Source organism: Halichoerus grypus, chromosome 15, assembly GCF_964656455.1.
Source record: "Halichoerus grypus chromosome 15, mHalGry1.hap1.1, whole genome shotgun sequence".
Classification (NCBI taxonomy): domain Eukaryota; kingdom Metazoa; phylum Chordata; class Mammalia; order Carnivora; family Phocidae; genus Halichoerus; species Halichoerus grypus.
In genome coordinates this window covers 45,577,097-45,601,387 of record NC_135726.1, presented here as the reverse complement: position 1 = coordinate 45,601,387, position 24,291 = coordinate 45,577,097, and the positions used below count along the sequence as shown (strand labels likewise).

Sequence of the window (24,291 nt, the reverse complement as noted above, 5' to 3'; positions counted from 1 at the left end):
TTATAATGAAGTACAGTTTGTGAATTTTTTTCATTTAGTGTTTGTTTTTGATGTCAAACTAAGAAATTTTTACTCAACCCCAAGTCACAAATATTTTGTCCTGTGTTTCCTTAGAGGATTTCTATTGTTTTAGCTTGTATACTTTTGTATATGATCCATTTTAATTAACTTTTACATATGGTGTGACGCATGGATCTTAGTTCTTTTTCTTTTTGCATGTGGTTGTCTAAATGTATCAGTACAATTTCTTGAAAAGACTAGACTTTTCTCATTGAGTTATTGGCACCTTTGTCAAGAATTAGTTTACCATAGGGGCACCTGGGTGGCTCAGTCATTAAGCGTCTGCCTTTGGCTCAGGTCATGATCCCAGGGTCCTGGGATGGAGTCCCGCATCGGGCTCCCTGCTCCACGGGAAGCCTGCTTCTCCCTCTCCCATTCCCCCTGCTTGTGTTCCCTCTTTCGCTGTGTCTCTCTCTGTCAAATAAATAAAATCTTTTAAAAAAAAGAATTAGTTTACCATAAATATAAGGGTTTCTTTTTGAACTTTCTATTTCATTGAGATATATGGCTATCCTTATGCCAATACCAGACTGTCTGAATTACCATAGTTTATAAATTTTGAAATCTTGTAGTGTAGGTTCTCTATTATCTTTCAAAGGTGCTTGGCTATTAGAAGTTCTTTATATTTCCCCATAAAATTTAGGATTCTTTTGTCATTTTCTACAAGAAAGCCTGCTGGGATTTTACTAGGAATTTTTGTTGAATATGTAGACCAATTTGGGGGAGAAATGCCTTCTTAACAATATTGAGTCTACTATCGCTCCATTTATTTACATCTTTATTTTCTCTCAGCATCCTTTTTTAGTTTTTATTGTACAGGTTTTATACTATTTTTTGAAGATTTTATTTGAGAGAGAGAGAAAGAGTACAACAGTGGGATGAAGGGGCAGAAGGAGAAGCAGACTCCCCACTGAGCAGGGAGCCTGATGTGGGGCTCTATCCCAGGACCCCGAGATCATGACCTGAGCCGAAGGCAGACGCTTAACCGACTGAACCACCCAGGTGCCTTATACTGTGTTGTTAAATTTATTTCTAGGTGTATTGTTTTTCATTCTGTTGTAAATTGAAGTGTTTTATTAGTGTTTTCATTTTCATTCTTCATATAGTGTATAGAAATATAATTGACTTTTGTGTATTAGCTGTATCAGTGACCTTCCCAAACCTGCTTATTAGTTTTATAATATATAGTCTTATAATATTTTGTAAGTCACTTTGTGTTTTCTGCATCCAGTTGTCAGATTTTTTCTTAAAGGATCAAATGAACGATCTCAGGACTGTGGCCATGTGCTATCTTTTGCAAGTACAGTTGACCTTTGAACAAAATGTTTTAACCTTCTTGGGTACCCTTATATTCCCTTTTTACCCCCAATAAATACAGTACAGTACTGTAAATTTATTTTCTCTTATGATTTTCTTAATATTTTCTTTTGTCTAGCTAACTTTATTGTAAGAATACAGTATATAATACATATAATATACCAAACGTGTTAATCAACTGTTTGTTATCAGTATGTCTTCCAGTCAACAGTAGGTGATTAGTAGTTTAGTTTGGGGGGAGTCAGTAGTTACACACAGCTTTTCGACTGTGCAGGAGTCAGCACCACTACCCCCCTGTTGTTCAACTCTGACATGAAAGCATTTATTGGCAATATTACATAAATGAATGGGCAGGGGTGTGAATCAGTAGTTTTATTTTTATTTTTATTTTTATTTTATTTACAAATTTATGTGCTCTTTGTATTTTATAGGCAAACTGCAGGCTGTAGTTCTCTAATCCCTGTTTTATATACATAGTTATGTCATTTGCAAATAAACACCATCTGTGTGTGTGTGTTTCAGTTTATAATCCTTTCGTATCTTGTTGTCTTTTAACATCGGATCGAAAATACTGTAAAAGATAAATGAATATTGTAGCATCAAAAATCTTTGTCTTATTCCTTATCTTAGGGATAAAGAATTCAGTATTTCACTGTTAAGAATAATGTTAACTGTAGAATCTTTTGTAAATGCTCTTTATCATGTTAAGGAGGTTCTAATCTTCCATTGTTGAGCATTTTTAAAAAATCTTTAATGTTTGTCAAGTGCTTTTTTATCATTCATGATAAAACATGATCATGAGATTTTTGTCCTTTATTCTTTTAATAAGGTATATTGTATTAATTGGCTTTTAGCTGTAAACCAATCTTATATTCTTGGGATAAATACCTTTGGTCATGTTTTATAATCTTTTTTATTAGTTGCTGAATTTGGTTTGGAAATTTTTTTAAGTAAACTCTATCCTGACCTGGGGCTTGCACTCATGACACCAAGGTCAAGAGTCACATGCTTCACTGACTGAGCCAGCCAGGTGCCCCTGGTTTGCTTTTTTTTTTTAGTGACCTCTGTGTCCAACATGGAGCTGGAATTCACTCATGACCCTGAGATCAAGGGTTGCACACTCTACTGACTAAGCCAGACAGGCTCTCCTGGTTTGCCTTTTTTTTTTTTTTTTTTTTTTTTTAAAGATTCGTACCTCTATGTTCATGGGTATTTTGGTCTGTAACTTTTATGATGTCTTTTTCTAGTTTTAATATTGGGGCAATACTGGCTTCATTGAATGAATTGAGAAGTAGTCCCTCCTTTATTTTCTGAAGGAGTTTCTGAAGGATTGGTATTATTAAAACAAACAAACAAAAAACATCTCACCAAAGAAGCCATGTAGGCCTAGGCTTTTCTTTTAGGGAATTTTTTTTTTTTTAACTCTGTTTCTAAGACTGTGCCCATTTTCATCGTGGCTTCAGTATTTTCTTTTATGCATCTGGATTTTGAATAACATTTAGAACAATTTCTTTTTATTCAGCAGCATACCAATCAGTTTTCAAACATTTCCATTGCTCCCCCTCCATCCACTCACTACTCTCTCTAGTGACTCTTTTGTCTCCCCCTCCAAGCAATGTAAGTGTTCTGAATACATCTTCTAAAAAATTAAGGAAACATGACCCCTCCCTCCAAGGAATACAATTTTCCAGTATCTGACTCTAAAGAAATGGAGATCTATGTTTTCCCTGATAGAGAATTCAAAATACTGGCAAGGAGATTGAGTAAGCTGCAAGAAAATACAGATAGAGAATGCAATGAAATTAATAAAATGATAGCAGACAAAATGACACTTCAGTGAGTCAGAATAAAAAACGAAACAGAAATACTGGAACTTAAGAAGACAATTAAGTAATGAAAAGTGAAATACAGAGCATCAGCAGTAGACTTGATCAACCAAAAGAGAGAAACTGTGAACTCGAAGACAGGCCATTTCAAACTAATTAGTTAGAGAAGAACAAAGAAAAAAATTAAAATGGTTAAGAAAGCCTATATGAATTAAGGGAGACCATGAAGAAAAGCAATTTATACATTGTGGAGTCCTGGAAGGAGAAGAGATGGAGAAAGGGACAGAAAGCTTATTTAGAGAAATAATGACTGAGAACTTCCCAAATCTGAGGAACAATTTGGACAATCAAGTTTAGGAAGCTCATAGGTCCCTAGATTTAACCCAAAGAGATCTTCTCCAAGATGCATTATAATAAAACTGTCTAATAAAGGCAAAATTTTAAAGGAGGAAGACAAAAAAGTCCTCATCTACAAGGAAACACACATGATGCTATCAATGGATTTAACCTTGCAGGCCAGGAAAGAGTGGGTGTATATATTCTAATGCTGAAAGAAATAAGCTGCCAACTAAAAATATGTTATCCAGCCAAGCTTTGCTTCAGAAATGGAAGAGAGAGACTTTCCCCGATGAACAAAAAGCTACCACTTCACCTGCCTTACAAGAAATGCTAGAAGGAGTTACTTAAGCTTAAATAAAATGACACTAATTAATAACATGAAAAAATATGAAAATATAAAACACATTAGTAAAGGTACGTATATACTCAAATTCTGTTACTTGAATACTGTAATATGTAACCATTTGTTTTTAGTATAACAGTTAAAGGACAAGAGTATTAAAAATAACCCTAGCTACAACCATTTGTTATTATATACACATTAAAAAATGGCAAATGGTGACATGAAAAATGAAATGTGTGTGCTCACTTCAGCAGCACATATACTTAAAAATTGGCATGATACAGAGAAGATTAGTATGGCCCTGTGCAAAGGATGACACGAAAAATGAAATGTGTGCATGGGGATAAAAGAGTAGAGTTTGTATGCATTCTAAATTGATTTATCAGTGTAAAATAGACTATTATATCTGTAAGATGGTTTATATAAACCTTGTGGTAACCAAACAGCAAAATCAATAGTAGATACAGAAAAGATAAAGAGAAGGGAGTCAAAGCATGGTACTACAGATAATCATCAATTCACAAGGAAGATAGCCAAAGAAGAAGAAAGGAACAAGTGCACTACAAAACAGCCAGAAAACATGGCAGTAATAAGACCTTAACTATCAATAAATTGGCAATAATAAGACCTTAACTATCAATAATTATTTAAACGTAAGTGGATTAAATTCTCAAATTGAAGGCATAGCGTTGCTGAAAGATTGTAAGAATAAGACCTAATTATGTGCTGCTTATAGGAGACTCACTTCAGTATTAAGGACATACATAGGATAAAAGTGAAGGAATGGAAAAAGATGTTCCATACAAATGAAAACCAAAATATAAGGCGACTGTACTTCTATCACACAAAATATACTTTAAGTAAAAAGCTTTAACAAGAGAAGAAGATCAGTTCATCAAGAGGCATAACAATTGTAAATATATATGTGTTCAACATTGGAGCATCTCAGTATATTAAAAGAATAGCAGATATGAAGGGAGAAATAGATGGAAATACAATAGTAATGGACTTCATTACCTCTCTTTCAACATTGGATAGATCATCCAGATAGAAAATCATCAAGGAAACACTGAACTTGAACTATCCTTTAGATAAAGTGGACCCCCTTATAATTTATTAATCAACATTGATATATTATTAATTGAGGCTCATAATTTACATTTGGAATCACTCTTTGTGTTGTATAGTTGTATGAGTTTATAAAATGCATAATGTCATGTGTCATATAGCATCATGTTACACCACTACAACATCACACACAATAATTTTACTGCCCTAAAGATCCCCTGTGCTCCAGCTATTCATCTCTCCCTCCTATTCCATGGAATCCATTGATAATTTCGTTGTCTTTATAGTTTTGTTTTTACACAATGTCATATAGTTGGAATCATACAGTATGTAGCCTCTTCAGAGTAGCTTTTTAAAAAATTGACCCAGGATTTGTTTTAATCAGGTATGGTAAGACACAGACACAGAGATGACTGTCAGGAAGGGAGACATTTTTATACTTACTGGAGGTACAGCATGCAACATAGGCTTACATGGGGAAGCACCAGCGTCTGTTTTGAGGTAGAAAGAACAAGGAAAAAACATGGGCAAGAGACTTTACTGTGATTTCTGCAGAAAGGAATGGGTGGGATAGGGTAAGCAGGCTTAGGATTGATTAGTTTGAACAATTTCAGAAGGCTTTGTGACAAAATGCTGTCCCTAGTTGCTAGTATATGGCTCTGGGGTGATTAGGGCAACGGAATAGTGGCCCAGTAAAGAAAGTTTAAGTTTGTGCTCTGGTTGGTTAGTTTGCATGTGAAAGGCATATTCCCAGGTAAATTTTTACTATCTGTAAGGAATTAGCTACCCTAGGAGACACAGGTAGCCACGGAGACACACACTCTCCAGAGTAAGGAAGTCTCCAGGTATGAAAAAATCAGAAATACAGAAAGTAAAAAGGTATTTATTTCATTCGCTACACAATATGCATTTAAGTTTCCTCCATGTTTTTGTGGCTTAATAGCTTAATTTTTTAAAGATCACTGTATAATAATCCACTGTATAGATGTATAGCAGTTTGTTTTCGCCTCTTAAAGACCTTTTAAGGACCTCTTGGTTGCTTACAGTTTGAGAAAATTAAGAATATGCTATGAACATCCAAGTGTGGAGTCTTGTGGACATAAGTTTTCTACTTGTTTGGGTAAATATCTAGGAGAAAGATTGCTAGTTCATATGGTAAGAGTAAGTTTAACTCTATAAAAAACTGTCAAATTATCTTCCAAGGTGGTTGATCCATTTTCTGTTCCTACCAGCAATGAATAAGTGTTCTTGTTTCTAGACATCTTTGTCAGCATTTTGGATTTTAGCCATTCAGATAGGTGTATAGTGGTATCTCATTATTTTAATTTGCAATTTCCTAATTGCTATAGGATGTTAAGCATCTTTGCATAAGCTTATTTGCTATCTGTATATCTCTGTGAGGTGTCTGTTCCAATCTTTTCTGTTTTTTAATTGGATTGTTTGCTTTCTACTGTTAGGTTTTAAGAGTTCTTTGTATATTTTAGATTCAAGTCATTTATCATGTATGTGTTTTCCAAATAATTTTCTCCTAGTCTGTGGCTAGCCTTTTTATTCTCTTAAGAGTGTTTTTTGCACAGCAGAAATTTTTAATGACATCTGACTTAACAGGTTTTATTTTTCATGGATCATGCTTTTGGTTTCTTAAGATATCATTCCCAAGCCCAAAGTTACCTAGATTTTCTTCTGTTTTATCTTCTAGAAGTCTTTTAGTTTTGCATTGTACATTTAGGTTTGTGATGAATTTTGAATTTTTTAAAAAAGTTTAAAGCCTGTCCTTAGATTCATTTTCTTAATGTGGATATCCAATTGTTCCACCTGCATTTGTTGAATGACACCTTTCTTCACTGAATTGTATTTGTTCTTTTGTAAAAAATCAGTTGGCTGTATTTGTGTGGATCTATTTCTGAGCATTCTATTCTGTTTCATTGATCTGTCTATTCTTTTGACAGTACACAGAGTCTTGATTACTGTATCCTTGTAGTAAATCTTGAAGTCAGAGAGTGTTAGTGCTCCAACTTCTTTATCTTCAGTGTTGTGTGGATTTATTTTGGGTCATTTGCCTTGCCATATGAACTTCAGAATCAGTCAACGTCTACAAAATAACATGCTGAGATTTTGATTGATATAGTAATGATTCTGTAGCTCAAGGCTGGAATAACTGTCATCCTAACAATACTGAGTGTTCCTATCTATGAATTTGGAATATTTCTTCATTTATTTAGTTCTTTGATTTCTTTCATCAGTTTTTTTAGTTCTGTTATACATTTTTTTAGACTTATTCCTTAGTACTTTTTAATGTGCTAAATGTTTATGCATTTTTAATTTTAATTTTATATTGTTCATTGCTGGTATGTAGGAAAGAACTTAACATTTGTATGTTAACCTTGTAGCTTGCAAGCTTGGCTATGCTCACATTAGTTCCAGGAGTTCTTTGTTGTTGATTCTTTTGGAGTTTTGCATAGTCAACCATGTCATCTGCAAACAAAGATGGTTTTATTTCTTCCTTTTTAATCTGTGCACCTTTTAGTTATTTTTCTTGACTTGTTCCATTAGCTAGGACTTCCAGCACAATATTGAAAATAGTGGTGATGGGTTTTGGTAGATGTTCTTATCAAGTTGAATAAGTTCCCTTCTATTCTTAATTTGCCGTGAGATTTTTAATCATAAATGGGTATTACTCTTTTTTAAAAAATGCTTTTTCTGCATCTATTGACATGATAATATGATTTTTCTTCTTTAGCCTGTTGATGTGTAATGGATTACATTACTTTGCAATGTTGAGATAGCTTTGCATGCATAGGATAAATCTCGATTGTGTTGTATAATTCTTTTATACATTGTTATATTTGATATTATGTTTGTTGAGGATGTTTGCTTTTATGTTCTGAGAGATACTACTATGTAATTTTCCTTTCTTATAATGTATGTGATTTTGGTAGTAAGGTATTGCTGGCCTCATAAAATGAGTTAGGAACACTTTCCTGTTACCCTATTTTCTGAAAGATATTGTAGAGAATTAGTATCATTTCCTATTTAAATGTTTGGTAGAATTCACCAAGTGAAACCACCTGTGCCTGATGCTTTCTGTTTTAGGTTATTAGGGATTCCGTTTCTTTAACAGGTATGTGCATAGATTATCTTTCTTTTTGTGTGTATTTTGCTAATTTTGACCTTTTAGGATTTTGTTTAAGTTATCTAATTTGCTTTCATACAGTTGTTCATAGCATTTCCTTATAATACTTCTAATTTCTATGATGTCAGTAGTCAGGTACCTTTTTTTTTTTTTTTTTTTTTAAAGATTTTATTTATTTATCTGACAGAGAGAGAGACAGCGAGAGCAGGAACACAAGAGGGAGAGTGGGAGAGGGAGAAGCAGGCCTCCCGCGGAGCAGGGAGCCCGATGTGGGACTCAATCCCAGGACCCTGGGACCATGACCTGAGCCGAAGGCAGACGCTTAACGACTGAGCCACCCAGGCGCCCAGTAGTCAGGTACTTTTTCATGATGGATTTTTGTAATCTGAACTTTTTCCTTTTTTTTTTAATAATTTTTTTTTAAAGATTTTATTTATTTATTTATTTGACAGAGAGAGAGAGCACAAGCAGGGGGAGCAGCAGGCAGAGGGAGAGGGAGAAGCAGGCTTCCCACGGAGCAGGGAGCCTGATGCGGGGCTCGATCCCAGGACCCTGGGATCATGACCTGAGCCGAAGGCAGACGCTTAACCGACTAAGCCACCCAGGCACCCTGAACCTTTTCCTTTTTTATTTCCATGGTCATTTTAGAGAAACATTTCTAATTTTGTTGATCTTTTAAAGAAACAAATTTTGATTTTATGTATGTTCTCTATTTTTTTTTATTCTCTCATTTGTTTCTCACCTATTTATTTCTTTAATTCCTTTTGTTTCAGGTTTTTCTCCCTAGTTTCTTAATGTGCTAAGTTAGGTTCTTCCTTTGAGATCTTTTAAAAATATTGGCATTTACAACTATAAATATACCTTTATGTAATGCTTTATATGCATCTCTTCGGTTCACTTTCATTCATCTGAAAGTATTCTAATTTTCCTCATGATTTTTTTTTTTGACATTTTAGTTACTTAAGAGTGAGTTGTAGGGGCACCTGGGTGGCTCAGTTAAGCATCTGACTCTTGGTTTTGGCCCAGGTAATGATCTCAGGGTTGTGGGGTCAAGCCCCGCTCTGGCTCCGCATTCAGTGGGGAATTTGCTTGGGATTCTTGCTCTCCCTCTTTCTCTGCCCCTCCCCCAGTGCTGTCTCTAAAATAAATAAATCTTTTTAAAAAGTGAGTTGTATAAGTTCCACATAGTTGTGATTTGTAATTCTTTTCACATTTTTGTTATTGACTTCTAATTCATTATCAAAATATACTTTGTATGATTTTAATTTGTCAATTTATTGAGACATGGCCTAAGACGTGTTCTAAGATGTGTTCTATTCTGGAGAATGTTTTGTGTACTTGAGAAGAATGTGTATTTTGCTATTATTGGTTAGCGTTTTTATTGATGTCTTTGATCTGGGTGGTTTATAGTGTTGTTCATGTCTTCTACTTTTTGTTGAACATCTTCCTAGTTCTAGCCATTATTGAAAGTGGTTTGAATATTCTAATTACTGTTAAGTTGTCAGTTGTTATTTCATGTATTTTGGAACTCTGTTTTTAAAGGTGCATTCTTTGTCACTGAAGCATTTTTATGATAGTAGTTTTAAAATTCTTGTAAGATAATTCCAACATCTTTGACATCTTGTTAGTGTTTTTTGATGGTCTTTTCTCATTTAAGTTGAATATGCCTCATTCTTTTTTTTTTTTTAAAGATTTTATTTATTTATTTGAGAGAGAGAGCACATGAGAGGGGGGAGGGTCAGAGGGAGAAGCAGACTCCCTGCTGAGCAGGGAGCCCGATGTGGGACTCGATCCCAGGACTCCAGGATCATGACCTGAGCCGAAGGCAGTCGCTTAACCACCTGAGCCACCCAGGCGCCCCGAATATGCCTCATTCTTGCTAGGATGAATAAGTTTTGATTGTACTCTGGTAATTTGGTGTTATGACATTCTGGTTTCCGGGTAAATGTTACTCAGTGAGCTGGAATTTAGTCATGGTTCTATTCACATACATAGTTTGTGGAGGCCCCCATTAGGTGGAAGGGGAAAAGGCCTTTGTTCCTGCTGTTAAGAGTAGTAGTCAGTGTCTGATTATACAGTGCCTCTTCAAATGCCTGTCAACTAGTACACGGTGGAACACCAGCTAGTAAGTGCCAGGTCACAATGATAGTCAAGGCCCTAATCACACTCACACCCTCCCAGTGCACCTGTCCACCAGGAGAAGATGAGGTGTGTTTTATTTCTGGGCTATGATGGCAGTGTTCCACTCACATCTTTGTAGGGTCCACATTATTAATGTGCCACGATTGGCAGTCAGGTTTCTGCTCATACAGCAGCTGAATGTACCCAGTGTTTGGGAGAAGGGACATTGCCTTATTCCTGGGCTGGGATGATAGGGCTGTGCGCACACACAGTCTCTGCAGATACTTACTGGCAAGGTTGTGGTGCTGCTGGCTGTTGGGCAGAATGGTGTGGCAGACAGGCATTTCTCTTTGTACCATTCAGGTAACGTAGAGTTGGCATTGTCAAAAGGGCTTTTTGTTCTGCAGGGCCACAACTTTTTCAGCCCTTTGTCTGATCATATCATGGGTGTTTTTTGTTTTCTTGTTATTAGTGTGTGGTGTGTTTTGGGTAATTGTTTACATCTGGTGACATTTCCAATTTGCAAGGTTCTCTGGTACTCAGACCTGAAGCCAAAACAAAAACAAAACCCAACTCTCATCCAAGGAAGTCACCGCTGGGCTGGGTTGTTCCTTAAGTCCCAAGGTCCATAATCAGTTTGCCCCCAGTTCTCAGTTTCAGATTCTTCTTAAGTTTGTTTCATGTATTTATCCCCATGGACCTTATGTCTAGTAAGTGGGGAGGAGTAGGGCAAAATATGTTTACTCCATCACGTCTAGAACAATTTTTTTTAATCTTTGCTCTTTTGCATGTAGGATTTTTTGTTTTTCTGCTGCTGTTAAGATTCTTCTGTTATTACTGATTTTAATCAGTTTGGTTATGATTGCTTTGGTGTGATTTGCTTGGATGAGTTGAACTTCCTGGGTATGTAGGTTTACAGTTTTCACCAAATTTGGAAAACTTATTTCTGTAAATGTCTTTTTTTTTTTTTGGTCCCGGCTCATTCTTTTTGCTCTCTTCCAGGGATCCCAATTACAATAATTAGGTTGATTAAAAAAAAAAAAAAAACAAAAAACAATAATTAGGTTGATTGCAGTTATCCCATAGTTTTCTATTACCTAATTTACTTTTATTAGTCTGATTTTCTGGTTCAGCTTATAGTTTTTGTTGCTGTGTTCTCAAGCTTAATGTTTTCTTTCATAGTGTCTACTCTATTAATCTCACTGACTGTATTTTTAAATCTTAGACATTTTTTAATCTCTAGAATTTTGTTTAGGTCTTTTTAGTATTTTCCATATCTTATGATGATCAATCTCTTCTTCCTTGTTGGGCATGTAGAAAATAGTTTAGATGGTTGTACTGCCAGTATCTATTGCCAAATAAAAATCTAGCAAATCAAATATAAAAGCTATTTTTGTCATTCCTGGGTGTGTTCCTACAGATTTTTCTTGTTATACTCATGTATTCCTGCATTTTTACACTCCTGTTTTTGTTTTTCCTACCAGCCACACATCATAAAATTTGCCTTCTATGTGCTTGGTATTTTTGTATTTCTAGAAATATACTCAAGGGGCGCCTGGGTGGCTCAGTCGTTAAGTGTCTGCCTTCGGCTCAGGTCATGATCCCAGGGTCCTGGGATCGAGCCCCGCATCGGGCTCCCTGCTCTGTGGGAAGTCTGCTTCTCCCTCTCCCACTCCCCCTGCTTGTGTTCCCTCTCTCGCTGTCTCTGTCAAATAAATAAAAAAAATAAAATTATAGAAATATACTCAGGCTTTCTTCTGGAATATATCTATGTTACCTGGTAACAGTTTTTTCCTAGTAAGATTTCCTTTAAACTTTATTAGGTGGGACCAGAAAGCCTTTAGTACTAACTTGCTTCTCTACTGAGGCACTAACTTTTCAAGTAATCTAACCAGTTTATTATGAAGTTTACCTCTCTGGATGATGGGGACACGAACTATTTCTGGCTGTGTGAGCTCCCAAGGGTTACCTGTGCTTTTTCTAAGCAATTCTTTTGCTGAATTCAGGTAGTTACCTCCATGCACTGATCAAGACTTGCTCTAGTAGTCTGCCCTGCAAACTAGCTTTCTCTGCCTCCCTGGACCCTCATCTCCATCTTTGCATCGCGATGCTCCCCCTGTATTCCTCCTCCCTGTGCTGAGATGTGGAAATGCCTACTAGGAAGTAAGTGGAGTCAAAAATATGGATATCATATTTGTTTACACTTGGTTAGGTGTTTCTGTTGTCTTATGTTCAATATCTGAAAACAATTGCTGCTTGTATTTTATCTAGTGTTTGTTACTTTAGGCAGGAAGGTAAATCCAGTCTATTTTCCATTCTGGCTGCAAACAATATATTTTTTTTAAAGTTCTAGACTTACAGAAAAATTGTAAGAATACAGAATTTCCATTCTTCTCCTAGTTTGCATAATATTAACATATTACATTATCATAGTACAGTGATCAAAACCAGGACATTAACATTGGCATAGTACTACCAATTAAGTACTGGCTTTTTTTTTTTTTAAGATTTTATTTTAGAGATAGTTGGGGGGAAGAACAGAGGGAGAGGGACAAGCAGGCTCTGTGCTGCCAGATGTGAGGCTCAAGCCCATGACCCTGAGATCATGACCTGAGCCGAAATCAAGAGTTGGGCGCTTAACTGACTGAGCCACCCAGGTGCCCCTAAAGTACCAGCTTTATTTGGATTTCACCAAGTCTCCACTAATGTTCCGAAGATCAAATCCAGATTCCTGCATTGTATTTAGTTGTCAAATGGCCTCAGTCTCCTCCACTCTTTTGGGAGTTTTTCATTCTACCCTTGCCACTCATGACCTTGAAAGGTCATGGATTTCTGGAGTAAGTTATTATATAGAAAGTTCTTCATTTTCAGTTTGTCGGCAGTTTCCTCATGATTACATTATGGTTATGCTTTTCTTTCTTTTTTCTTAAGTCAGAATCCTATTCCTGTGGTATGCCCTTCTTAGTGCCTCACTTTGGGTAGTATATATGCCAGTGTCTTATTACTGGTGATCATTTCAAAAAGGTGGTATATGGAATGTTTTCTCCTTGTAATTATATATTTGGGATAGATACTTTGATATAATTCTAATGGCCTGTTTCTCTTTAAAACTTTCACCTTCATATTTTAGTAACCATCAGTGAATTTTGTATATAATTATTACTGTTATTACAGTGTTTCCCTATCTCCCTCATCCCTTTTATATTTATTAATTAGAATTCTTCATCACTAAACTGAAAAAGGATTTCATTATTGGAAGCTAATTTCATGGTTCATTGCAGCAATAAATAGGATAGGCCTGGCACATTCTTTTGTATTTGGGGGGAAAAACCCAAAAACTTCTATGTAGACTAGGGAAAATGTGGAAAGGATAAAGTACCAAATGAAAATGGAAAGGAATGAAGTTTTAACAATCTGAACACCAGAGAAGCAGCAAAAAAAAACCGTTAATAGCAATAATTACATTATGGTTTATTGTACCAGCGGTCTGTGAAATTTCAGGAGTTCTTAACATAGTTCAAAGAAAAATGTTGATGTAATGTCACCAAAATATAGTTGTAATTACAAATAAGGGAGGCATAATAAGGGTATCTTGTATTTATTAAATTTTTATTTATTAATCATTTCAAAAAGTAAATGCCAAGATACATGGTTATTTTGTTTCTGTCATTCTTTTTAAGTGTATATGTAAGGTCTAGATAACTCATTGTTTTAATTTGTTCAAGCCAGCAAAAAGAAAAAGGAAAGGAAAAAAAAATATATATATATAAATTTTTTTTTTTAAGATTTTATTTACTTCAGAGAGAGTGAGTGAGCAAGAGAAAAAACACCGGAGAGAGGGAGAAGCAGACTCCCTGCTGAGCAGGGAGCCCGATGTGGTGCTCGATCCCAGGACCCTGAGATCATGACCCGAGCCGAAGGCAGATGCTTAACCAACTGAGCCACCCAGGCACCTCTAAGTATATATTTTTAAAACTGCTAATTTAAATAAAATACTAATTAGTAATATTTAAAGAAAAAGGTCAATATATACAATAAGAAAATGGCTTAATTACTATTGCTGGGTCATGCAAAACTTTTATAGAGTCCAAAAATTCTGGGGAAGACCAATTTGAAAAACTAAAATCTAATAAATTATGGTGACATAAATGTATCTAAACAATAGGTAAATTTTCTTATAAACATCTAATAACCAGTGGCTCATAATTAACATTAATTGCATAACCAGGTCAATTCTCCTGACTAAAGAAAGAGATAATGGACAGTTAAGAATTGCAACTTTATCTCTGTTCACTAATTTTCTTTCTTTTGCTTTTCCTTTCCTTTCTAAAATCAAAGTTCTATTGATTGTCAAGCTGCCACAACCCAGCAAGGCAACACTAACAGGGAATAAAAAGTATAAATATACAAAGCCCAATTGAAGCCATGGTAATAATAGAGTTGTAGACCCTCCAAATATAAGTTTACTAAGTTTATAATCATTGCAATAGTTGTAGATTTTCCCCTCCTTTAATAAATCTAAGAGACAGATAAGAATGGCTTAGTAAATTTTACAAAATATTTAAAAGTGCCCCTTTCTTTTGGATCCTCATTGGTACTGCCTAGAGGTCAAAAGACTCTATTTTTTATTTGACAGAGACGGCGAGAGAGGGAACACACGCAGGGGGAGTGGGAGACGGAGAAGCAGGCTTCCTGCTGATCAGGGAGCCCGATGTGGGGCTTGATCCCAGGACCCCGAGATCATGACCTGAGCCGAAGCCAGACGCTTAAAGACCGAGCCACCCAAGTGCCCCTCAAAAGGCTCTTTAAAGGAATTGTGTTGTGGTAGGTATTTAGGCAAGTCTGTCATGTCAAAACAAACAGAAATTTTAAATCAATCACTTGATGACAATGGGAAGGAAATTACTTATCTAACATTAAAACAAAAACAATAGAAAATTAAACAAAAACAAATCTACACAAATACCATGCAGGGTCATAAGACTTTTTTTTTTTTAAGATTTTTATTTATTTATTTGACAGAGAGAGACACAGCAAGAGAGGGAACACAAGCAGGGGGAGTGGGAGAGGGAGAAGCAGGCTTTCCGCAGAGCAGGGAGCCCGATGCGGGGCTTGATCCCAGGACCCTGGGATCATGACCTGAGCCGAAGGCAGACACTTAACGACTGAGCCACCCAGGCGCCCCGGGTCATAAGACTTTAAAACAACATAGTAAGTGACTGGAAGTTTTAACTCTCTGGAGGAAGGAAAGTACATCATATGTAACAAAAAATTAGAATGCAAAAGATTTATTTGAATAATATTACAAATTAACAAGCCAAAAACAATGAAAAGACAAAAGAACAAAAACACAAACATCAAAAGTAACTGTAAACAAAACATGCCTGGAAAAGAAATTCATGTGAAATTGACTAATAAATAATTAGTGAAACACATTTTCCATACATATCAGAAATGAATAGGGACCATCTTATCTAAACAGAGATTCACAATGTTAACTGATATGAAAAGGAGAAATAAAAACAAATATTTGGCAATATCTAACAAAACAAGTATACATCACCTATCACTGAGCAATACTACTTCTAAATAGAGGGGCCAGGAAGTCTGGAAACAATAAGAGGAACAATGGCCCCTTGATTACTTCATATTATAATGCATGGACTTTCCCAGTGAAACTCAGATGCAACAGGCTTTTGTACATGTCTTTCATTCAAGACAAAACACCAGTACAACTTTTTTATCATCAAGTAAGGTGCTTACCCACGCTAAAGGCACTGAGACATTCCTTACATTCATAGGGTTTCTTACCAGTATGAATTCTCTGATGTTTTGTAAAGGATGAACTATGTCTAAAGGCCTTCCCACATGCCTTGCATTCATAAGGTTTCTCTCCAGTATGAATTCTCTGATGTTCAGTAAGGGCTGAACTATGTCTGAAAGCCTTCCCACATACTTTACATTCATAAGGTTTTTCACCACTGTGAATCCTCTGATGTTGAATGAGTGCTGATGTAAGTCTAAAGAACTTTCCACACTCTTTACATTCATAAGGTTTCTGACCACTGTGAATTCTCTGGTGTCGAGTAAGTTCACTACCTACTCCAAAAGCTTTCCCACATTCCTTGCATTTATAGGGTTTCTCACCAGTATGAATTCTCTGATGTCTAGTCAGGGACGAACTATTTCTAAAGACCTTTCCACATGCCTTGCATTCATAGGGTTTCTTTCCAGTATGAATCCTCTGATGTCGAGCAAGTTCTCTACAGACTCCAAAGGTCTTCCCACATTCTTTACATGCATAAGGTTTCTCACCTGTATGAATTCTCTGATGTTCAATAAGCTGTGAACTAATTCTAAAGACTTTCTCACATTGTATACATTTGTATGGTTTTTCACCAGTATGAATTCTCTGATGTTCAGTTAGCTGTGAATGGAATCTAAAGTCCTTGCCACATTCCATACATTTGTAAGGTTTCTCATCAGTATGGATTTTCTGGTGTCGAGTAAGTTGTGCATGCACTCTAAAGGATTTTCCACAGAAAGTGCATTCATAGGGTTTCTCACCATCATGAATTATTTGAAGTGGAGTTATTTCTTCAACTCTTCTAATGGTCCTTTCATATTCCTTACATTTATAGCACTTCTGATCATCATGCATTTTCTGTATACTAAGGTCTTCATAAAAACTAAATGCATTCTCATATTCCATATATTTACAAGGTTTCACACCACTATGTATATTCAGTTGTAGGGTATGTGGGTCATCTCCAAAGGTTTTCCAATATGCATTATATTGATAGGTTTTCTCACCAGTATGTATTCTCTCATATTCATCAAAATTTAAGTCACAGCTAAGGACCTTCCCATATTCCTTATATGCATGGGGCTTCTTGCTATCATGAATTCTCTGATGTGATATAAGAGACTTATGATGTTTGTAATTGGGCACTTTTTCAGAGTTGATTTTCATTTGGCTGAAATATCCCACTTCAGGTCTTTGTACTTCAGTCTTGCTTTTGCTTTGCCATTCATTTCTGAAAATGGAGCTCTCAAGACCAGTGAATTTACTTTCTGTTACTTTCCACTGAGAACCAGTGATGTCCTTTCTAGTCTTTGTGTCATACTTGGACTCCAAATCTGAAAGAAAGGGGAAAAAGAAACAATTTTTGTTTTCATGTGCCATAAAAATGAAACATTTATACAATGCAGAGGAGAAAAACTGCAAATACAAACAATACAAGTGAATGATTAAAATACCTCAATGAAGTCTTAAGAAAGATCAGAGAATGATGAAAGCATAATGTAAGATTGTGAGGTTTGTGATAAGGGAAACAGATAAAGTCAATGGGTCTGACATTTAGGTGTTGATCATCACTTAGTAAGCTTGTTGACAGTACTAATGTTTGGGAACCAATCCAGGTAAACTGACCAACATCTACAGATGTAGAACTAGTTATCAATATCATGTATAGATATAGCTAATGCAGATCATAATTTGATAATCTACACATACTAACAATTTTGGTTTTGTTTTTTGTTGGGGAGCCCAATGCGGGGCTTGAACTCACGACCCTATGATCAAGACCTGAACTGAGATCGAGTCGGACACTTACCTGACTAAGCCACCAAAGCACCTGAGGTTGGTTTGTTTCTTTTTTTAAGACTTTTTATTTTATTTTTATTATTTGAGATAGAGAGCAAGTGAGAGAGAGACAGCATGAGCAGGGGGAGCATCGGAGGGAGAGGGACAAGCAGACTCCCCACTGAGCAGGGAGCCCGACATGGGACTCGATCCCAGGACCCTGAGATCATGACCTGAGCCGAAGGCATACACTTAACCGACTGAGCCACCCAGGCGCCCTGGTTTGTTTTTTTTTAACAAGAGAATCCAAATACTTTACTGTGGATAACAAGGTGCTTGTAAGACCTCATCTTAATCCATTATCCCTTTTCACCTAATCTTTTTTTGACCTCTTACAACAAACATAATTTCCACCCACAGGATGTTTCATTGCTTAGAAATGGGTTCTTTATATACCACTTATATACCACCCACATTTTACCGTCCAGATCTAAAAGTTACTACCTCAGAAATGAGGTACTAACTGATCGTAAGTTCATATTTATGTTTCTGTTCCAATATCTAGTTGCTCTAGTTGCCTCACATTATTTTTTTTCAGTTGTGTATTCAGTAATTTTCTGTTGTTATGCTGTTTAGCCTTATTCCTTAAATTCCAAAAGGAGAAATATAATCATTATATGCCACTGAATAACAAGCCCCAGGGACATTTAAGTTGATAATTACAGGGAAATTAAATCACTTGATGAAAAGAATCTAAATAAGACAAAAAGGAAATATTATAAAGATCAGTCACTGGGTAACACAACTGATCATCAAAACAGTTAGGTACACATAAGAATGATGCAGTAGTTTAAGTATGCCTCCATTCCTTCCAACCCTCACACTATACTGCAGTGATTTATACACACACGCAAGTAGTGTTTATGAATGATTTGTTTCTAATTGACTCTCCACTTACATATACTGTCTCCATCACTGCTGTTAATTCCCTGCTACGCATAACCATGATTTTCTTTACCCCACCTGTCAATAAAGATGAGGAATTTTATTTACTGTTCTTCATTAGCTTTTTCACTATCACACATCTATCCTACTGAAATCCTAGTCTATATTTAAATGTTTCCTTCATGATCTTTCATTTTCCTGTACTCAAAGTCAACGATTGTTACACTCTACAAAGCAGTTTCAGAATATTTTCAATATTATAGTAGGTATAAATCATACTATAAAGCTTATGCAACTCTGAAAGGGGAAAAAGCTAACAGAATGATGTGGAAAAGGTGGTATAGGTGGGCAAGAATGTGAAAAACAATCTGTTGAACATTGGCTGGAGATTGGCAATTAGATGAGGGGATAACCTGAGGAAAATCCAAAATGAATGATAAACATTCCATGAAACAGGGCAAAAATAATTTCCTGTGACTGAATTATAAGTAACAAAAGTATAATAATGCAATCATTATTTGATTAGAATAATAAAACTGTAAATGGACGCCAGTATTAGTAAATTAAAAAGCACTTCTACCTAGAAATGAAAAAACTTTCTACCAAATGTGGAAATGTGATTGAAATTACAAAAATTTCAGAGAATGATCCCATTGAAAATACAGTTGACCCTTGAAACTGGGATTAGGGTGCCATTGCCCTGCACAATCAAAAATCATCATATAACTTCTGACTCACCCCAAACTATTAATAGCCTGCTACTGCCTGGAAGCCTTTCCAGTAACAGTTGATTAATACATATTTTATATGCTATATGTATTAGGTACAGTATTCATACAATAAAGTAAGCTAAAGAAAAAATGTTAAGAAAAACGTAAGAGGGGCACCTGGGGAGCTCAGTCAGCTGAGCATCTGCCTTAGGCTCAGGTCATGATCCCAGAGTCCTGGGATCGAGCCCCGCATCGGGCTCCCTGCTGCAGGAAGCCTGCTTCTCCCTTTCCCTTTGCCTGCCGCTTCCCTTGCTTCTGCTCTCTGTCAAATAAATATAATCTTAAAAAAAAAAGAAAAAATACATTTATAGTACTGTACTACCTTTATCAAAAAATTCACATTTAAGTGGACCCACACAGTTCAAACCTGTGTTGTTGAAGGGTCAACTGTATTATATATTAAAATCTAGGGCGCCTGGGTGGCTCAGTTGGTTAAGCGACTGCCTTCAGCTCAGATCATGATCCCGGAGTCCTGGGATTGAGTCCCGCATTGGGCTCCCAGCTCAGTGGGGAGCCTGCTTCTCCCTCTGACCCTCTCCCCTCTCATGCTGTTTCTCTCTCTCTCAAATAAATAAATAAAATCTTTAAAAATATAAATAAAATCTATGGAAGTCAGCATTAGTCACACAAAAAGTAAGGATTTAAATATTTATGTTAATAAGGAGAAAATGAAAATAAGTAATGTATACATCCCAATCAAGAAGATAGGAAACAACAAAGTGACCTAAAGAAAAGGTGAGGGGGGAATTCAATAAATACAGAATCAGATATAGCTAGAAAACATAGAAAAAATATAAATAACAAATATAAAAAATAAAATAAAAGAGAAAACCATCAGAGAAGGTATTTTCTAAAATGTTTTAAGACTGCTATGCTAATCAATTTGAAAATGTTGAATTACTGAATGAAAAGGGTGAATTATTTTCTAGGAAAATAGATATTAGAAACCCCAGGAGCCATAAAAATTGAAAAAGACCAATTTGCTAGACAGATAAAACTTGTTAGAGACTCACCTCCCATGAAACAAAAAATCATAAGCATGCCCATTGTTCAGATTGTGGTAGTAAAACATGTAACGAGCTAGGGCTCCTAAAAGAAAGATCCGACTCATGATCTGGTGTAGGGAAGGGAGATGTGCCCTTGATTGTTGTGACAGAAAGCAAGAAATCTGAATATAGACACACTACTATGGTGTGAGGATGGAAGGCATGGAGACATGCTTTAACTGTTGCATCATTCTTATAGGACACACAAATCACCTGAAGGAGCTAAGGGAGACCACCATTTGACAATACAAGAATCAAAAGGGGAAAAAACCTTTGTGTACTAAAATATGCTAAATAAATAAGTAAAATTAATACCTAGTATTGATTTTTTTTAAACTACAACAGAAACCACAAACTTAGACCAGAAGAACACACTTTTCACCAATTCAGGTGTCTGGTCTGGGATAAGGAAGGTATAGAGTGAGGCTGGGAAAGTCTCAAAAAGCAAGAATAAATTTAAAGATTAAAGGACTGAGTCAGAGACACACAAAAATCACCATAAGAAATTTCTTGATATCCATACAACTGGGCATCAAGAATTAAGACTGGTGAGCTAAAGTAAACTGAATCAAAAACCAATAAAAAAAAAATGAGACATAAACAAGAGAAAGAAAATTTCAGATGTACCATTTTTAGTCGCTAATCAGTTACAATCGTAGGAAGAACATAAACATTCTTGCTGGTAACAGAACATGAGGGCAACTAATAAATGCAGAAGGAATGAGGGATTTAGAAGAAAACATTGATCTAAATGAAGATTTTTAATTGTAAAAATCATTAGGCAAATTATTAATAAGGAACTATATATTCACAGAATGAGAAGCTAAGACAACAGAGATTTTTCTTTTTCTTTTTAAGTAGGCTCCCTCGGGGCTTGAACTCACAACGCTGAGATCAAAACGTGAGGTGAGAGCAAGAGTAGGATGCTTAACCGACTGAACCACCCAGGCGCCCCTCACAGAGATACCCTTCTGACCATACTGTGTGAATTTGCTTTCTCCCTCATTCTTTATTCCTTTGTTGTTATTTTTTACTTTTCTTTATAGCACTTACCACTATATATGATACATTTTCTAATTATTTGTTTTCCTGATTATACATCTCACTAGTGAGTCAATTCCGTAAAGCAAGAACTGTATCATTTTTTCTCACCATTGTACTGATAGGTCTACCATAATATTTATCGCAGTGTAGACAGTGATTAAATGTTGAGTATATAAATGACCATGGTTTTTTGTCAAGAGAATTTATTATAAATCCAAATAGAAAGCAACATGGAAAAAATGTTGGTTGCACTAGGGAAGACCTTAATTGGCTTCCCCAAGTGTTGGGATTTTTTCCACAGGGCTTTAAAGGGAGTTTCCCAAAAACATCACAAGGACCCACCTCTTCCCAGAGAAGCTGGGCTTTTTACTCTGGTGATGGCTTTCCCTCTCTTACCAGCCCTCACTCACCTGGCCCTCTGTTCTTGTCATATCCCTTACGACCCTCCAGAACAACTTCCCTTTCTCCAATAAGGTGATCACAAATGGCTTAAAAATGGAACAACCTGGGCACCTGGGTGGCTCAGATGGTTAAGTGTCTGCCTTCGGCTCGGGTCATGATCCCGGGGTCCTGGGATCGAGTCCCGCATCGGGCTCCCTGCTTTTGGGAGGCTGCTTCTCCCTCTGCCTCTCTCTCTGTCTCTCATGAATAAATAAATAAAATCTTTAAAAAAAAAAAAAAAAAAACCTGCTTATGACAAAGGAATGTAACATAAGATATAAAAAAAAGAACTACAATTATATAAAACACTTAAGAGAATTGGTTAAGTTTTGATAAATGAAGTTGAATTGATACTGATAGATTTCAGAGAAAAGAAATGTGAGGAGATTGAAAGACCATTCACCTTAGAGTGACCATAGAATTATATAAAGAGATCTTTATTCAAACCCATTCCAACTCTTTGTCTTGTGAGGCAATTTATTGTACCAGTTAATAACATCAGCTTTTGTGTCAGACTACTTGGGTAGAAAACCTCCTTTTGATACTAATTAGCTGTGTAATCCTGGAGAAGTTGCCTAAATACTTTTTGTCTTAGCAAAATAATACAACAAGTATTCATGTCATAGGGTTACTGAAGAATTAAAAGATTCAATATATTACAAGTGCTTAGAATAGAACCTGGTACATGCCAAGATCTATGTGATCTGACAGGAAAACAGGCAGCTTTCTAAAACATTAAAAGATCCTTATTGGAATACTGACAATGTTAAATGCAAAGTTCTTCAACCACAAAACAGGTATAAGACCGTACATGTGAGGCAATGAACATGAATTCTGTTTATCCATCTAACATACAAATTATGCATTCTTTTAATAATCATAACAAATCAGGACACAGTTTCCTAGCTACTCTTCAAGAAGGTGGGATAGAAAATAGCAAAGCATTTGTAGCAATTCTGACTTCGAACCCAATATAAGAGCTATCTCAAAGGATGTGTTTTATGTCTTCTAAAATTCAAATTAAACTCCCTGGGTATCAGGGAAAGCAGAAATATGAAGGGACTGAGAAGATACAAGCATCATGAAGAATGATGAATGTGCTTAATGGAGGTGTCATTTACAACCCAGTGTTCAACCATGCCTCTGGAAACAGGTACCTACTTTCTTATAAGATAGCCTTGGGTTTACTAAAAAGCAACTGATATTCAATAGCGCATATTCTAAATTATATGAAGCAGATAAATTTACCCAGTGAGACCAAGTTGCTATAGTTCTCCATCATCACATCCCAATACAAGTCCCTCTGAGCTGAATCCAGATATTCCCATTCCTCTTGAGAGAAGTTGATGACCACATCCCTGAATGTCACCAATTCCTGAAACAACAAACCGTATATAGGTGAAATTGAAGGAAATATTTTTGAGAAAAAAGAAGAGAATTGCATTATGGCAGGTAGACTAAATAGTAACCTGGTAGGCCAGGGGTAGAAGATCTGTAGAATAGATAGGCACACAGGAGTTATACTGTTATGTGTGGTTCCAACTCTCACCAGAAAGTGAAAAACTATGGGAATGTGGGGCAGGCTCTATTTGGTAGGAAGGTTCAGAAAAAGGAAATGTTCACAAAGGAGACAGATCCAGCAACTTACATGGTCCGTGCTTAGAACTGTAAAGAATTGGTCTGGGAATTCCATTTCTGCCATGACAGCGTGAGGAACTCCGATCACATGCTCCTCCGTCAAAACTGGTGAAAATTATATATAAAAATATATAGCAAATGAAAAAAACATTTGTTCAAGAAAATCTACTAAAACTTATTACAAGCTGAAATTCTACGGTATCTGAACCAAACCCTTCCTTGTTCATTCCATCTGAGTGAGAAAAATCCTCTATTCCATACTGGTACAGTCAAGACTTCCTCACCACTCATCAACCCTTGCTCCCAAATAGATGGCCATCTTCCTGGGAGGAGCAGGACATCAACATTTCTCATCCTGCCCCCACCTGCCTATTGCTCAGGAAAATGCAGCTAAGGGATAGAGATTTTCTTCTGTCTAGCAGCCACACACGAAATGTAATATGTGCCCTGGGTGTGGCAGTGGTAAGAATACCGGGGTTCCAGTTGTCTGCCTCGGATCATGGGAGAGGATCATGGATCATGCCGAGAGCAAATTGCAACTTCTGGCCGCTGTACCCCACCCCACCCCCAATCTACCAAGTACTCAGTTCCTAAAAGCAGAGGTGTGACTCAGAG

General features: G+C 36.2%; 1 protein-coding gene, 1 long non-coding RNA gene and 1 other non-coding gene across 11 annotated transcripts in view; 2 read left to right on the top strand and 1 right to left on the bottom strand.

The window, feature by feature from the left end:
• LOC118520215 (uncharacterized) overlaps positions 1 to 20,849 on the top strand; it is a 53,257-nt gene extending 32,408 nt beyond the window's left edge. The window contains exons 2-6 of the long non-coding RNA XR_013444322.1: positions 8,274 to 8,443; positions 13,993 to 14,166; positions 14,844 to 15,031; positions 17,756 to 17,849; positions 20,753 to 20,849. This is a non-coding gene — a long non-coding RNA (uncharacterized LOC118520215). The remainder of the gene's footprint in view (positions 1 to 8,273; positions 8,444 to 13,992; positions 14,167 to 14,843; positions 15,032 to 17,755; positions 17,850 to 20,752) is intronic.
• LOC118520223 (U6 spliceosomal RNA) lies at positions 4,124 to 4,231 on the top strand. Its single transcript, XR_004909578.1, has one exon. It is a non-coding gene; the product is annotated as a U6 spliceosomal RNA (small nuclear RNA).
• The window catches only part of ZNF529 (zinc finger protein 529), an 82,515-nt gene continuing 73,703 nt past the window's right edge, over positions 15,480 to 24,291 (bottom strand). For all 9 annotated transcript variants that reach the window (XM_078063308.1, XM_078063304.1, XM_078063305.1 and 6 more), the window contains 3 exons: positions 23,687 to 23,781; positions 23,287 to 23,413; positions 15,480 to 17,347 (listed from right to left, as the gene is read on the bottom strand). In XM_078063308.1, the coding sequence (XP_077919434.1) occupies positions 15,954 to 17,347; positions 23,287 to 23,413; positions 23,687 to 23,740 (1,575 nt within the window). In that variant the 5' untranslated portion in view covers positions 23,741 to 23,781 and the 3' untranslated portion in view covers positions 15,480 to 15,953. The remainder of the gene's footprint in view (positions 17,348 to 23,286; positions 23,414 to 23,686; positions 23,782 to 24,291) is intronic.